Below are 17,744 nucleotides of genomic sequence, written 5' to 3' on the forward strand. Positions count from 1 at the left end.
TCCTATTTTCATTGCATTAAATATTTAATAGTACCTTCTGACTTCTCAAGATGACTGAATTTACAGTACCATAATGATTTTTCCTTCTCCCTTATCAACTGCATAAAAAAGCTATTCATTGAATACCTAAAGCATTGCTGCTTTTCTAAAAATAAGATGATGCATAATATAATAATTATGGTAGCAATATAGTGGCTGTCGTATGAGATGTATTTGTTTCTTTTTGGATTTTTTTGTCTTGATTTCCTCATATATATTTTGCAAATGAGGTCACTCATTAAAATGAATATAGGATGTTTTGCTATTGAAGTGTTGGGGGGGGTTGTATTTTGGGTTGTTTTTTCAAGCGCCTTGTGTTGTTGCTGAGAGCTAGACAAACCAGTTAAATAAAGCTGATGAGCAGAGTTCTGGTAAACAATCAGCTCAGTGTAATGTTTCCCTGAATTGTCTGCCCTAGGACTTATCATTTTCCCCTTTCAAAAGCTGTGATAGAGAGCTGTATTTGTTAAAACGACTACAAACAGCAGAGGAGGACCTGAGCAGAGCTCGGGATTTGATTCAGCAGCTGGCCAGCAAGCTTTCACAAAAAGAGAAGGAGATGGAGGCCAAGGTAGTAGAACTGAAAACACAGCATGAAAAGGAGCTGTCCCGTCTGGGTCAGGAAAACTATGTTCTTCAGAGTAAGGTACTTTATCATCATGTATCCTGTGCCTATAGAAGAGAGGAAACATTGCTTCTGAAAATTGAATCAATGTTACTTCAGATGAGGTGTTGATGAGGAGAAAATCCAAATTTACACAGACACCCTGTAATGCATACCTGCTGTTACATTTAGTGCCTGTAAGACATGATTTTTTTTTCCTGGAGATAAACCATGTTATCCTGAGTTCCTTTACTTTGTTATTTTGAGAGTCTTGCTGCAAGTTTTTGCAGATTTGATTCACTCCCACAGATACCACTTGTTACTGGTAAGTACTGTATGCTGAGATATTGTTTATAGTTCTTGATGCATTTTTCAGTGTTGTGTTTTGTCTGTATGAAATACTCCCAGACTTATTCCACTCTACCCTTAGTGAGAATAACTCCCTGCATCATAACATACCCTCCTGTCTAGAGACATAAGAACAGAAACTTCTAGCTTTTCCCAAACATTCTCTCTTTCATAATGCTTCTGTAAAACTCCAGTTAGAGCCACTCGTTGGTCTGCTCTCATACCATAATGAAGAGACCACAGTCTTGTAAGTCTTGTAGAAAAGTCGATGTTGCTAACAAAACTTTCTTATTGTTTGTGTGTTCTGAAAGCTAAGAAGTATGGAAGAGCTTACCCAAGAAAAGAGGTGGACCCATGCAGCAACAATTTCTATAACTGAGGAAAAACTGGCCCAAATACAAAAAGAGATTGAAGATCAAGAGGTCATTATTCAAGGTTATCAACAGGTAACACCACATATCAACATATATGTTGACCTGTGTTCTATCCAGTTTCAGAAACAAAATTGTTTAATGATTACTACTTTTCTGTTGAAAAAAAGTATCTTGTTTTCTGAAAAGTGGATGGAATTTGGGTGTGAAAGGCAAACATATTGCAGATTTAAAAAGTCTTTCACACGTCTAGTTTGGACTAAGTTTTTCCACAGATCCCTGTAAATGTTCTAAATTGTAAAAACCAGTAACTTTACAGTTGAGAACTTTATGGTCAGTGAGAACCACAAACTTTTTCCCAAAAGTAGCTGAAAATTAGTATTTTTAATCAGCATTTGAAATATGAAAAAAATTGGTTTTTAAAATGTTTTTCTCAAGATCTGAGCAGCAGATTTCAAGGTAACCTTATTAGCATGCCTGATTTGTATTACTTAGTCAAGTGGAGAAATAGATAATTCAGGCTTAATAATCCTTTTGAATACTTGCAGCTGTAAAAATCCAGTGGGTAGCTCAACCAGCTTCCAGCTGTTGCTCAGCATGATTCCCTGATATAAACACAGTGTCTTGCCAACATATGTCTGTGAGCATCCCAGACAATGATGATTTGTGTCCCCAGGACTGGAGCATGGGCAGGCTGAGCTCTGATCTATCAACACTCACCCCTGAACACATTTCTAGAATATAGTTGGGGTAGTGAGCAGAGGATCTGTCTTAGCTCCTTCCTGCAGAGGGAGCAGACACTTGGATGAGATTGCAGATAGTGAAAGTAGATATCCATTTTAGAAGCTCAGTAATTAAATATTCAGTGTTTTCTTCCACTGTTTCAGCAGGTAAACTATGTGATTCATAGAAAACTGTTTTATAACTGAAGAAAACAGTAATCTGTGAATATTCTTTAACTTTGTCTGTCTCAACTTAGGAAAATGAGAGGTTATACAAACAAATGAAAGAGCTACAAATCCAAAACAAAAAAAATGAGGAACGAATGTTTAAGGAGAATCAGTGCTTAAAGTCTGAATTAATACAGTTAAGGTAGGCTCATTTGCATATCTGACCTAAAATCTCTAGAATTTTCTGCTGTTATTTTTTTTTAATGAAGAACCATTGCAGAGTCTATCAGGGGCATGTTTTCTGGTGTTCCTCAGGTTCGTGGTCTTGTTTCTTCTTTTGAGAATTGATTTGTGTTGATTATGGGCGCTTAATTCTTTGTTTTCTTGATGGTGTTGCAAACCTGTGGGAAGACTGGAGACTTCCACTTGGGAAATATTTCAGTGTTCTTATTCATATCAGAATACATAATACATTACACTGCACTTGTTCTGATATTTTGGCTCTGCTGATGTTGTTAAGATGTTTTGATGCTGTTGTAAGACACACAGTAAATCAGGGGGCACAAGAGGTTCTGCTAGTGGAGAAACAATTCTATTCCCTGCATTGTTGGTCCTGTGAGATTTGCATCCTGTGCTAGTAAGGAGAAACAACCTAGCAATTGTGTGTACTCCTAATCTACAGATCTTTGCTATGGAGAGGCCTGTAAATGAGTTCCACTGATGCAGGGTAGAACTTTATTTCCTTCCCTTTCCTTCCTAGTCCAAATAAACTAGTTTGTGTGAGGTGAGAAGACTTCACTGTACAGTGAATTTTGTTTGTGTATAAATATTGTGTATGTTTGTTTCTCTTTTTGTTTTGAACCTGCCCAGATTGACTGTGTGCTACTGTTTGGGGGGCAGGGGATTGTGTTTGTTTTTCAGTGGCCACTGATAGTATGCTGAATCACCACATTGCATAACTGCTTTTCTGTTGTTGTTTAGAGAAAAGCTAGAGAAGATTAACAACCAGTCACGAGTCATGCAGGATTCTGAACCAGCCAGAAATCAGAGTTTCACAGAATTGATTTCAGAGCTTCGAGTAGCACAGGTAGGTATATACCAAGCCTGTAAGATAACAGAGTGTAGTGCCTTTGCATGTAGCACACAAATACAACTAATACCACTGGAAACACAAGGAGCACGTGTGGCCCAATGCACACAGCCTGATGTGGCCTGCTTAGCAGTTCAGGATAGGAGCTCACTAGCAGTGACATACCTACATGTACATGCCTAGACACTCGGTCTGTTTACTGGCTGCTCCCAAAATCTCAGCCCCCCCCAGCTGGTTTCTGCTGTACCTGTGCATACCTAGGACCAAGGGGCTCCATCTCTAGAGGTGGTTCTGGCACCAAGACCTTTTGTCCTACTTGGTCTTGAAGTTTCCTAGTGTTTGTGTGTAGCAAAAAGAGAGACTGCCTGCAGAAAATGGCAAGAAGTAGAATGTAGTAGGGTGAACTGTTGGACAATACATTTGACCACTTATCCTACAGTCTTCAGTCTCAGAAGTAAGTCAAGCCATTTTCTTTACTGACCCTTTCAAAAGACAGAGATTTTCTACTTCTATGACAGTTAAGTAAGGCTTAAAAAATCTGGAGTTTGGATTTTTTTTAATGCTTAGCTTATGTTTTCCCATGGTCTTCTATTGCAGGGCCTGACAATAATACCAAAATTAAAATACCTTATTGTTGCTGTGGTTGGATGTAACACTGTTGTGATTTAATCTTTGTGTGATGAAAAAGCATGCTCAGGGGTTTTGTGTGATATTATGTGTTTAGTTTTTCATGTTTTACTGTTTTCTTTATAACCTAGAAAGAAGAAGCTAAATTACAAGAAGAGATAAGACGTCTAAAACAAGATAAGCAAGCTCTTGAGGTAGACTTGGTACAAGCCAAGAAAGAGAGAGATTTAGCCAAAGTCCAGATTGCATCTGCATCAAGTAAAGCACCTTCATTTTGTTGAATAATTTTGCTTACTTTGCATTTCAGTAAATAAATATGTAACAAAAGCTTGTTCTTATTAAAGTATTACTTAGTGAAATGCATCTAGACCATTTACAAGTACTGTCTAAACTTCTAACGAAAGCATACAGTGAAGGACATGCTGCAGTACTTTTGGTACTCTGTTAGAAAGTATCTTCCTGTATCCAACCAAACTCTTTGTTGTGATTTGTTAGGTTTGATTTCTTGCCAATCTTTCACTGGATGTGGAAAAAAAAATTATTTCAATTATGTGACAACTCTGTTCAAAAGAAAAGATTTACTGTGTTACATCTTAGTCTCCTATTTAGTTCTTCCCCATTTTTTGCCTATAACTTACACCTTGGGACTTTTTTCAGCATTCTTATCAGAGCTTTTTCCAGTTTGAATTAATGAGAGAACGCTCAAAATTGGACTCTCCCATTTCCAGTGTCAGGCATCACAAATGCTAAGTGCAGTAATACTTACCTCCATGTCTCTTCTGAAAATGCTTGATCCCTAAATGGGAGGAGTATGATCAATAAACATCAAAGCATATATTCTATGTTGTCATTCATCTTGATGATGAAGGTCTGTTTATTAGAGCACAATCAAGAACAGATCTCCCTGAGATTCTGTCTTAAATACATTCTATAGTGAACTGTAAGCCATTGAGTACTGCTGTGTATGAGAAAAATACAGGGTTTTTTACAAATACTGTTGCTTTTAAAATCCCAGTTAGGATCTGGTTTTAAAACTACTGCAGTAACAGTGTTTTAAAAATGGTAAATGTATGAAATCTGCTGAGGAAGACAGTGTTGACTAATTACTTCTTCAATACATAATTACTAATAAAACAATTCTGAGAATGTTTTATTCTTGTAGGTGAGAAGTCTTATGAATTTAAAGTTATGGAAGAATCGTACAAACAGGAAATTACTCATTTAAAAAAAAGACTTCAGTGGTATGCAGAAAATCAAGATCTTCTGGATAAAGATGCAGCCCGTCTTAGAGATGCAAGAGAAGAAATTGAGAAACTAAGACTAGAGGTGATAATATCTAGCTTTATGTAAGAAGTTGGAACTGAAAATTGTTTCTTTTTCCAGTGATGAGTGTAATGTAATTATTTCCTTCATAATAATTACTTTTTTTGGTATATTAGATTGGTTCTATTGGACATCTTGCCAATGCTTCTGGGAACAAAAGTAACATGCTTCCCTAAAGTCTTCACATTTCTTGACCTAAGGGAAAGAATATTGTTATGTTAACAACCAGGAACACCCTTCTTCTCATTCTCTTTTCCTCCTTTTTTCTCCATAGTAACTTAGACAACACTTTTTTATTCTCTTAAGTACCAGTTCTAAATTCTTTCTTAGGAAAAGCTCCCTGGTTACTGTGGCAGGGGGGGAAAACCCAAAATACTTGAAATCTAAACAAAATTAATACATGTATCTTGGATACTGGTGAGATTTGCATTGTCTACTTGTCAGTACAATAGACTTGGGAGTTACAAAAAAACCCAGACATTTTACCAGTGCTAAAATACAACTGATCTTGGAATCTTTTATGATCTTTTATTAGAGAGATCGCAGATGAATGGAGATGTTTCTGAAGGAGCAGCCAGGGACAGACACCACCATATCAACCTTTGTTCAAGATACCATTCCTGTGAAAGAAAATATTTTTATTGGCATTTTCTCTGGGCTGGACTGGTATCTAAAAATTCTGGTACCATAAGCTGTGACTTCACAGGAATAATCAAATCAGTCAAACTATAAAATGCTGGCATAAAAGCATGACTTAGCATGACTTGGTAATACTACCAATCTGGGAGAGAATTCAAGATAGGAATATTTTTAAATATCCAGGATATAATATCCCTGTACAGAGATCATAGTGGCTAATAAAGGTAGGAAATTCAATTTTAGATTATAGCTTTGAGTCCTCATGACCAGGCATCACAGGAATGCAGGAACATGAGTTAGCCAGGCCCTGATTCTCAGCTGGGACTCAGCTTTTATTTAGGCACAACATAACATTGCCTTTTGGCTGTTTCTGTATCTCATGGCATAGTGTAGCATTGCAAATCACAAACCATTTCCTAAACTCATCCTGAAATCATGGAATGCACAGTAGCTCTTTATATGACAGCTTACTAATTAAGCCTGTATACTGGCAGTATGAAAGAAAGGACCAGTATTTCTGGTATTAAGACAAGAGTGTCCCAGAGCTGAAATTCTCTTTTAGATTTCCATATCTAATTTCAGTTGCTTTGGAGAAGGAAGCTGTCATGGAGGTTTAGAGTCTGAAGAATCAGTTAGTACAGAAATTACCATTACGAGTTTTGAAAGGGCAGCATACTTCCATTGTACTATGTGTGTTTGAAATGTTTTGTACTACAGGACAGTGTCTCTGAATACATGTTTCAATTTGTTTTCTCATAAATTGGACAGGTTGAGAAGCTCAGAGCTGATGCAGGAGATCAGTGTGTGCAACAGAAGAAACGTTTGCGAGACAGAGCAACAGATGCTAAAAGAATTCAGGATCTTGAGCGACAAGTATGCAATAAAAGAACTCTCTCTCATTTAAATTTTGTTTCAGATAAAGTCTCTTAAAACCTCAGTGCCTTGATAAGGATAAAGGATAGCATGAAGTTCTGTGATAAAGTAACTCATGTTATTGGACACTCATCAACACAAGAGTAATTATTTACTTAGACTAAGTAAATCTTCTTGCTACTATATTCAACAAGCTGGTATCCCTTTTAAAATCTTTTAAAATAACTGTTCAGAGTTTCTTTAAAAGGGGCAAGAGGGCAAAAGCCAAAGCTTGCTAAGACTCCTGTCCACATTCAGTAATTCCTTAACAGTATGATGAATTTCAGCCAAGTTGATTCAAGAGTAGGGGTTTAAATTCTGCTGGATTCATACAAGATTCATGAAAACTGGGGGAGTGGAAACCTTAAAATCCATATTTCTACTAAAAAAACATCAAGTGGAAGTGAGCCTTCCTGAATTTTAGGAGGTAGCAGTTGCATTGGTTAGAGATGTGGGAGTCATGGGCAAGAGCCTTTGCAGAATTCTGATATGAATATCTTATCTACAGATAAGAGAGGGACTTGTTATTAATGCTGCATGCAAAGTGTTAGTTTTACATGATTGCATACTACAAAATAAAAGACTTATAATGTGTTATTGGGAGAATAATTCCAATATTGCTATGAAATATCCTTAACAGTTGGAAAAGTAGAATGTGAATGCAAATCCAGGAAAAAAAGCATATTCACAGCATTAAAAGCCATTCTTAAATCATGTTTTTTGACTTTCTTTAGACTATTGATATAAGGTAATCTGAAGACCCGAGCAATATTTTGTTTAAGATCATGTGTAAGTTAGTCAGTAAGAGACAATGAGTCTTGCTTTTCTGTAAACAAAACCATAAATGGGAGGAATATAAAGTAATTCTCAATATATGCATCTACGGTTTTCATTCTTCCACCTTAAGGGAATGAAATTTGTTAACATTCTGTCACTTACTTTTGTTCCCTTTCTATTAGAACTTTATTATTTTTAACCTTTGACTTAATTTTCTTATGAATAGATCAGAGAAATGGAAGGAATTCTAAAAAGAAGGTATCCAAATTCTTTGCCTGCTTTGATTTTTGCTGCTGCTGCTGCTGAGAAAGCAAATGATCTTTCAGCTAAAACAAACACAGTTGAATTTTTAGAGAGAAGAATAAAGAAATTAGAAACAGAACTTGAAGGTAAAGATGAAGAAGCTAAGAAAAGCCTTCGTGCCATGGAACAACAGTTTCAAAAAATAAAGGTAAAAGTTGAGTAGTCCGCTTTGCAAGTAACAGTCACAAGTCAACTAAGTGTAACAGAGGGTAGTGGTTAAAACTGAAGGCAAAGACCACATTCAAGGGAAAAAAATTATTCAAAGAATTCAGAACCGGAATTTCGGTACCTTCAGCACCTAAGATAAATAAAAATAGCATTGAAATTGTTAGGGTAGTGTTGAAATGAAGAGGACATGTTCTCAAGGCATAATAATTTTATTCTTACAATTAAGATAAGTAGTTTTCACCCTGTGGGTCAGAGTAGAGCTGCTTCTCTAATTCCTTGTTGTACCAAAGGCTGTGATTTCAGAGGTCTACTGACTGAGCATTTCTGCAGGGAACATTGAGAACCACTACGCATGTCCAAAAATTACATGATAGTGAGCCTAAAGACTTGGGTTAGGAAGCCTGGAAGTCTGGAATTTTACTTTAAGGAAAAGGTGAACTGCACAGGTGCTTAATGAGCAAGAAAAGAAAGCATTGGCCAGCTGTTCCACCTTTTCTCCATAAGTCACTCATCATACTTTCCTCAAAGGCCATCCAAGCTATTAAGAAGGTTAGGTTTTCCTCAGCTCATTAGGGGGAAAGATTGTGTCTCTCTTTGAATTCATACTTCTTTCTTCATACTTAGAAATACATAAAAAGAAAGATCTGTTCTGTTAAAATTTAGGATGTTTTGAAAAATGTGAAATACAGCTTTGAACATGTGACATGAATGTTTGCCAGCTGACATATACCAAGTACATAATGACAAAATTAACATTGGTAGCATCTGAAGAGAACTCAATTGCATAGAAATGAAATATTTTCTTGTCAGTATAATTGTCTATCCCATAATTACTTGCATCCATTAGAGTGATTAGAGTCTTTTGTAGTAAATTCTTCAAGTAATTCTATTTTACAGCAGACTTAATTATTTCACTCACTAATTTCTGAACTGATTGAGTAGTTTGTTAGTAATCCTGATTTGTATTTTGTCTTCTGAAGTCTTTCTTCAGAAGGGCAGTAACTTTAAAGAATAATAGGAAGAGCTAATAATAACAGTACACTTACAAAACTGCTTTTTTGTCCCTACTTTTTACTCCCTTCCTAGATACAGTATGAACAAAGACTTGCAGAGCTTGAGCAACTACTTGCCTATGAATTTATGAATGAACCACCAAAACTGAATGGTGATAAAGCCACTTCTGCAGAACTTGAGCAGGAGCTTCAGAATCTAAAGAAGACCCATCAGATCACTGTTGGAAACCTCCAAACAGAAATTGAAAATCTTAAAAGTCAAAATTCCCAATTAAAACTCAGAAGCAAAAATTATAATAAAGACTTAGATTCCATGGACTCTAAGATGAAACAAGGAAGCACAAAAGACAGGTTGTTAAAACTAAACGAAGAACTGGTCACCAAAAATAGAGAAATACAAGACCTCACAAAAACTGTTGAGAAACTTCAAAAAGAAAGGATGGTGATGTTGTCTGATAATAATTTGAGAAATAAAACAAACACTAATGGAAATTCTACAGAGGTCATGAAAAAGAATACCTCAGCCGCAGATAGAAGGAATTCCAACAACACTGAAGCCTGTCTAAGCATTTTCAATGATGACAAAACACAGCAACCACATACCTTCTCTGATTCTCATCTCTTGGAAGTTGTGCAAGAAAATGCCCATCTGAAAGAGGAGCTGGAGAAACTGTCCCTGGAAATGAGCCAGCAGCGGGTGAAGTCTCAGGCAGCTCTAGCTTATTCTGAAAGCAACATGCGAAGGTAAATGCTCAATATATTCCTTTAAAAACCTTCTTAAAGTGTTGGCAAACATAGGATTGAAGTAGCATATTAGCATTCAGCCATGTGTGAAGGTTGCTTCTACCTTCATTTGTGCTGTTTCTGGCTTTGGGAGGGGTTTTGGGAGTTCTTTTGTGACTTTGGGGTTTTTTTAAAAGCAGTGCACTGTCACAGTTCTTTCCACAGGCAAACCTATGTTAATGCTTTTATTAATGCTACAATTTCTTACGCTTTTAAGAAAATATCTCAGTTTAAATCATCATATCTTACATGCTTTGTGTTGTACGGCATTAATACTTGGTCCATGTTATTTCCTTCAAACCTGGAGTGTGCTTTCAGTGGAATTTACTTGGCCAACAGTAGAAACCTTATACTTTACCTAGTCTCCCTTACATCCCTTGACAATCAAAGCAGAAGAAATGGACATGCAATTTAGATTACAACACATTCTTTTCTAAAATAGATATCTGAAAGAAGGTAGCTGCATTATGATTAAAAAGCAGGTGTTCTCTTGCCGCTGTTTTAATAAGAGGAACCAGCAAAGATGATTGACTGAATTTTTTGTATCCTCACTGCCTCTAGTTAGATGATGCACATATCCACCACTGTAGGTTTCCCACCCTTTTCTCCCTTCAGAGCAATAGAAGTAATGGTGATCCTGTCTCGCAAGGTTTTGTTATGAAATATACAATATCTGCTGCCTTTAACATTTTGGTTATTTTGTGTGTTCAAGTGAGAAGCTGCTGCATTTTTGAAGAACTGTCTGTAGCTGCACTACTACATCTCACTTTTCTCTTGCTCTGTTCAGGATACAGGAAGACACAGCAGAATACATTGCATCTCTGAAAGCTTCCCACCAGAGGGAAGTTGAGAAGATTGTTTGCCAGCATGCAAAGGAACATTCTACTTCTAAAGTAGCTGAACTAAAGAACAGAATTTCAGCACAGGAGGTAAGATATAGTAGATACATTACTTACATATAGATATATCTTAAAAGTTATTTCTTTCTGTATTACTATAAACTTACTTTCTTGGAGGTAGGACCTGTTGTTTCAAAAATCATCCTGTGCCACAGTATTCATAAAATCCCAGAATGGCTGAGGTTGGAAGGGACCTCTGAAGGTCATCTTGTCCAACTGCTCTGCTCAGGAGGATCATCCAGGACTATATCCAGATGGCTTTTGAGTATGTCTAAGGAGGGTAATTCCACTACTTCTCTGGGCTATTTCACACATGGTATAAAGGGTAGAAAGAGCTGTTTCATTCAGATTATTTAACATTTAAAAATGAGGAGAGTAACTTGAAGATTGAGGCTTGTTTTCACATACCTCATATGTGGTATATATGTGCTATTTAACAGCCCATGCACACACATGTGTTGGAGGCAGTGTTGTTAATGCATACAGCACTTACACCTGCAGTGCTGCAATCACAGAATCATAGAATGTTAAGGGGTTCAATAGACCTCAGAGATCATTGAACGTACTTGTGATCATACTCACAAGCCCCCTTGCCATGGGCAGGGACACCTCCTACGAGAACAGGTTGCTCAAGGCCTTATTCAGTCTGGCTTTGAACAGTGCCAGGTTTGTGGCATCCACAGCCTTCCTGGGCACCCTGTTCCAGTGTTTCATTGCCCTCACAATAAAGAATTTCTTCCTAATATTTGACCTAAACTTCCTCCATTTTAATGTGTACCCATTATTCCTTGTGCTATCACTACAGTTCCTGATCATGAGTCTCTCCGGATTCCCTGTAGGCCCCTTCAGATACTGGAAGGTTGCTATGAGGTGTCCACACAACCTTCTCTTCTCCAGGCTGAATGGCCCCAACTTTCTCAGTGCTGCTTATTTTTTTCTGTACTTCTCCTGCATTGGTTTTCACATGTTGTCATGGGGGTATATGCTAATGACAAAGTATTTTTAAACCTTTTTTAGATATTAATCAAACATCTTCAAGAACAACTTGGTGAACAAGAGAGACATCAAGAAGCTCTTTTAGTTTCACAGATAAGAGAGCAACTCCTGCAAAAAGAGGTATATTTAAATTTCAATGGGGGCACCTTAGTCTAATAAGAGTTTTCATCATAATTCATGTCAAGCCTGAAATAATATGTAGTAAAATAAGTCTTAGAAACAAAATCTTTGTCAGTTGCTTCTACATCAATTATCCCTGAGAATGCAAAGTTTTTCTAGTGTGACCAGGAGAACAACACAGAACAGAATGCAGAACTTTGACCTTTTTTGATGTTAATATTTTTATTATTATTTTGTTTGAAATGTCTGACATTTGTATGAAGTTTGATCAGTAGGTTAATCCAGGTTTTCATATCCTCTGAGAGTTATGGTGGGTAGTGGTAAATAGACCACAGGACTTATTCTTTATTCCTCTTAATTAAGGGGATTTTTTATTACTGTTTTCAAAAGCTTTTCTTTTTTCATCCTCCATTGCTGTAAAACTGACTTAGGCAATTGTATTCTTGGCTTTCTCCTCTGCTATCTCTGAAACTTAATGTGTCTTAAGAAGGGAGAGTTAGCTATAAAATCTGTGAAATTCAATGGGTTTTGAGAGAAGTATATAGGCTGATTTTTTTTTCTAATCTTCTACTTCATTCAATAGCAAATCTAAAATTTACACTTGTTCCTATCTTTGCATTTGGGTTAATGTTGGATCAAATTGCTGTCCACCTTTTAGCTCAAGCTTTCAGAATCACTGGCTATGCATTTTTTGTTCTTGAAGTAGTGCCAGTCTTTGTTGCCCTTTCCTGTTCAGGAGGATGTAGCCTGTCTCAGCATTTTGCCTGTGCTTCATTCACCATCTCCCTGATGTATGAAGATCACTATTTTAACTTAATTTTGGTAATACTTTAACTTGCAAGGGTTATTAAAAGTGATTAATCCTAATCTTGCTAAACTCATCCAGGTATTTCTCTTACATGTGCAAAATTCCACCTCTGTTGTGAAGTATTTCTATAAAACTGTGGGTCTGTATGGGGAGAAAAAAGATGTCCTATTAAACAAGTTCTATGTTTGCAGAATAGGGGCTGAGACTTTGGGTTCATATAGATGTTGGCTTTCCTTACAAAGCTTGTTTCATTCCAGTGGTGTCAGTTTATGTAATACTTCTTCCTGGAAAAACAGAGCAAGAGTACAATGAGACAAATGTTATTGTTTCCTCTGTGACTGCTTTACAGGTTATTGACAGTAATGGTTTAAGAGATCATCCAGTCTGACCCACATGACAGAGGCCAACTTCAAGGTGCTGGTATTTAAGAAAATGTAAAGGAGTGTCTTTGTTACAGAAATCATTGCAAGACTGTACAGAGAGAAGTATCTATGCCTTGCTTTTGCACTCTAGCACAACTTCTGTGCTGCTTTTAAAATACATCTTTGGCATTAAATGGTTCAATAAGTTGTGCTGAGAAAAGAAGACAACCAGACCTGCAAATGGAAATAGCAGTGATAGGGGAAAGCACCTCACTGGTAATAGGGTTGAGTCCTGTGTCTAAAATGGTGGTAACATCCAAAAAGGCAGTTTTTCCTGTGGCTTCTTGGAAGATTGTTATTTGAATACTAATCTCAGAAATGCTGTTCATGGATGTTTTCCATTAACTGAGTGCTTCCTTTCCTTAACAGCTTGCACATAGCACTGCATTGTATTTGACGTGGTTCTGTCGCTGGCAAAATACACAGAGCCTCTTTTCTCCTGGGGCTTTTTTCCTCTCATGAGATCTTTCCACTATGATTTTTAAATTGTGTTTAATTATATACTTGAGACCACACATCAGCCCTTCCCTTCAGTGGAGCAACTCAGCAGCCAAGCAGCAGACACTCATTTGCACAGATCGTTTGAAACTAAGACTTCTGCTCCTCTGAAAAACGTGGCTGAAAAGTTTTGTCTGCTCGAGTGATGGACAGGCAAAAACATACTGACACAGGCCTTATTATTTTAGAAAGCCACCTTGAAATGTGTAAGTAATAGTAAGCTGCCTCAGAGTCACTTCTCAGTAAGAGTGGTAACATCTTATGAAGACACAAAGCTGCCAGCTACCTGAATTCACAGCAGAGAGGCAAGGATGACTGAGTGCTTGAAGAGGGGTAGCAGCTCTCAAATATATTGGCTAAGGGAAGCTAAGACTATCATAATAAAGGATAAAGATATCAAAGTTGTCACTTTAGTTTACTTATATACATTAAGAGTGACCAAAAAATACTTTGGATGAAGGAGTATCAAGTTACTGAGAACAGGCAAAGAATGAGAATAAACCAGTAGGGCTTTATAAGCAAACTTCCCTGAATTTCTGGAGGATTAGGAAATCAGTTTTAAGTCATTGTCAAGTTATTTTTCCCTGGCAATTATTAAGCTTACATGCAGGCTTGTAATCATCTCTCTCAGCAGCATGTCTAATTAATTTAGTCCTTAGAAATACATTGGTATCTTTTATATTTGGTCTTTATCTTGGGTGTGAGAAGGGAAAGTGTAAGAACATCTAATCATAATATTCTCTGTTAACTTTTGTTGTATGAAGTAAAAAGTGTGACAGAACACAATCCCTTCTTAACATTATTAACAGCACTGGATTTATCAGAGAGGACTAGACTTTCATGTCCTCAAGCTACTTCTTAGAAATGAAAAATCCTAACATAAATCCCTGAGTCCCTGTTAAAGCTTTTGAACAAAGGAGATTGCTCTTTTATGTCTTTTTTTCTACAGCTTTTGAATGTAACAATTAAACAATGCAAATACATTTTTAAAGGAATCTGGTTTATACACTGCCTAACACAATTATAACAATTTTCATCAATTCTCTTTTTGACTGTAGGTGACAAAATTGTTGGAAGAACTGAGAGAGGCTAGGGAGAGCCAGAGTCCTGAAATGAAACATTTCTTGTGCCTGGAAAAGAAAATCAAGCATATAGAGAGCAGACATGCAGAAAGGGAGCATGAAATTCAAAAGGTATACCAGTTCATAGCTGCATTTACTTCTCAAGAGCAGTTTATTGGTTTAAATGTAATTTTGTGGTATTTATTCAGGCTTATGTAGCTCACACTGCAGGAGGAAAGTAGTTTTTATGCAGCCATGGTTTTGTCTTTGCCTCTAATGCAAGTGAGTGTAGGTGCTGGTCTGGTCAGCTTGACCCTGCTGTGCTAATTAGGATTACTTGGGTAACTTCCTTGCTGCCTGGTCTGAGGAGGTCTTGGTGTCCCAGAGGGTTGGACTACAGACAAACCTTTGGAGTCAATATCATTATTTCATACTTCAGTTTCACAATGAAAGCAAGCTACTGAAAACTGACAAAGAGTTTGGAGTGCAGAGTCTAACCTATGATATATTCCTCAATGGAACTGTGATTATCTAGTCCTGGCAGCCCTATTCAGAAAAGCTACATTAAAAGTATAGTAATATCTTATTTTATTTTAAATTTTAAAACCAGATCTCAAGGAATATGCTTTTAATGTACAGATTTTTTTTGCTGTAGAAGGATTTCTTCTTGTACATTCCTATATCAGATCTTTATTTTCTTTCAAAAAAGACCCATGCATAAAACAAGTCATTGGATTAAAAATAAATCCTATTGCCACTGTTTTTTTTGTTATTTTTGTTCACATTCTGTCCTGCTAAAGGTGACTGTAATACAGTTCATTTTTTGCTATTAATTTGCTTTTATATGATGTGAGGATGTCTTTACCATTTCTGTGAAGTGTTTGCTGCTGCCTATTCTGTGATCTAGCTCCACTGAATACCAATGGTATTTACTAAGATATTTTGTCATGTTTGGGGTTTTTTTTTTAAGAAATAATAGTATACATATTTAGTACTAAACAATTTCATCTTTTTGTGGTGCTCCTGTCCTTGTTATGTATTATGCTTTGGGTTTTGATTTGTCCCAGATTTTCTCCATTAACCATCAGCACTGGGGCATTGAACAGTTGCCCAAATGAATTATATCAAAATGAATAGTGTTGAAAAGGAAATTAATGAGCATGAAGTTAACAGGTTATCCTTAGTATCAAACTGCAAATGTGATAATTTATGGCCTATCATTAATATGATAATTATAACCTCTCTTTAAAGGATCTATTAAAATTAATTGTGGAGCTTTTGATATCTTATGATACTTCTTATGTTGTGTAACTTAATAGGATTATGTTCGGGATTCATTAAAGTTATTCATACCTTTATCTACAGCAGCATCAGATCTTTGTGATTACAGGACATTTTCTGATAATTCATAGAATTTGTGGTTTTTAAAAGTAGAGTAGTAGGCTACAACATGTCATTCAGGTTTTATTTTGTTTTGCAGAGCATTCTTTTAATTACCACATTTAAGTGGAAATTTTAAAAATTAATTTTAATTTATAGAGGGTTTTATGTTATATGCTCAGCTTTGCCTTAAATATTCAAATTTAATTGCTGCTTTGGAGAGGATAAATTAAATTCTCCTGGGGCTCATTAGTCAATAATCAATTCTACCCTTCTGTCATTAATGCAAATATTTAAAGGAATTCATTGCTATCGGAATGATTTTTGTAATATTCAGAACAAATTGTTTCCATTTAATTGTGAGCATTCAGCTTTGAGACTGAGCATCAGATAAAATGACGTGGCAGATTTTGGCAAAGTGGCAGCACTGGCTGAGTATTGGCATAGGAAATCACAATGCTTTCTTCTAATTTGCAGGCTACCCAACTAAGACAGCACATTTCTGAAGTAAGGCAAACCCAGGAGGTTGAGAGGTGGCGAAGGCTGGCCCAGCAGAAGAATCAGGAACTGGAGAAATTTCGAATGGAGTTGGATTCAATACTCGATGTTTTACGTGAACTGCAGAAACAAGGGGTTGTGATTCCTGCACCTGATTCCACTGGATTCACAGTGACAGGCAGCTGTTAGAAGGCATGATTAGGTAGTAGTTAAACAGAGCAGCAGAATTTTAATATTCAAAGTTATGGTATAGAAATGTTATTGAAAATCATTATTGCACCATGTATGAATTGCATTGCATTTTGATCTTCTCTGGAATCTCTCCTGTCCAGAGGCAGATTTGCAATGAGCAATACTCTAGTCATAATGTATGTCTTCTATTTTATTAGTAATAAATTTACATAATTTTTTAATAATAGAAATATTGAGGTTATTCTGTAAATTCAACTACCATTGAAAATTTCCTTTTTCACAGACTGTAGAACATGCCTGTATATTTTAAAGTTTGATTTCTAACTTGTCTTACAGTATTCCCTTTGTGGAAATTTTAGTAGTAAGCTGTTCAGTTATATAGCATTGTTGTATAGCATTGATGTATTTCATTTTTTACATTTCATTGATGTATTTCATTCCATAGGGCAGGAAAAGTGTATTTTTCCAACATTTGCTTCTCTCCCTCCAATTCATATAATACTCCTTCCCTTAAGACCACTTTCCACTTTAGTGAATGATTGGAGGGCTGGAACAGAGCAGGCATTCCTGGTGGTGCTCACATTCAAGCTGTTCTTTGTTTCCTTTTCAGATTATTCCAGCTGTGCTGGTAAGAATGATGGCAGAGTGGGTCTGGCTGAATTCTTACAGGGCCCATACAGAAAAAACCTATAAAATACAGTGTGAGTGTAGTTATTGGTGTCCCTTTTAAAAGGGAAGGCTGTGTTGATAAGGTTTGTACAATGGGCTGTTCAGGATCTGACATAGTAAGTACCTCTTTAGGTGATCTTGACAGGCTAAGAGACCAGTCAAATGTGAAGACAGTGGGATAAAGCTCAGACTTCAGGGATGTGTAGGTGGGGAAATTTAGAGTTAAAATATTGAGCAAGCTAGGAAAGGGGCCAGGAAAAAAAAAAAAAAAAAAAAAAAAAAAAACAGAAAAGGAAAAGGAAAAAAAACAAAAA

General features: G+C 36.5%; 1 protein-coding gene across 1 annotated transcript in view; it reads left to right on the top strand.

Moving 5' to 3' along the window:
• CEP162 (centrosomal protein 162) overlaps positions 1 to 17,744 on the top strand; it is a 42,488-nt gene extending 24,744 nt beyond the window's left edge. Inside the window, exons 16-28 of the mRNA XM_058801246.1 lie at positions 458 to 685; positions 1,303 to 1,437; positions 2,342 to 2,454; positions 3,234 to 3,339; positions 4,101 to 4,227; positions 5,132 to 5,295; positions 6,700 to 6,804; positions 7,847 to 8,071; positions 9,178 to 9,848; positions 10,675 to 10,816; positions 11,804 to 11,902; positions 14,689 to 14,823; positions 16,549 to 17,744. Of these exons, the coding sequence (XP_058657229.1) occupies positions 458 to 685; positions 1,303 to 1,437; positions 2,342 to 2,454; positions 3,234 to 3,339; positions 4,101 to 4,227; positions 5,132 to 5,295; positions 6,700 to 6,804; positions 7,847 to 8,071; positions 9,178 to 9,848; positions 10,675 to 10,816; positions 11,804 to 11,902; positions 14,689 to 14,823; positions 16,549 to 16,758 (2,460 nt within the window). The 3' untranslated portion in view covers positions 16,759 to 17,744. The remainder of the gene's footprint in view (positions 1 to 457; positions 686 to 1,302; positions 1,438 to 2,341; positions 2,455 to 3,233; positions 3,340 to 4,100; positions 4,228 to 5,131; positions 5,296 to 6,699; positions 6,805 to 7,846; positions 8,072 to 9,177; positions 9,849 to 10,674; positions 10,817 to 11,803; positions 11,903 to 14,688; positions 14,824 to 16,548) is intronic.

This window comes from Ammospiza caudacuta, chromosome 3, assembly GCF_027887145.1.
Source record: "Ammospiza caudacuta isolate bAmmCau1 chromosome 3, bAmmCau1.pri, whole genome shotgun sequence".
In the NCBI taxonomy this organism is placed as follows: domain Eukaryota; kingdom Metazoa; phylum Chordata; class Aves; order Passeriformes; family Passerellidae; genus Ammospiza; species Ammospiza caudacuta.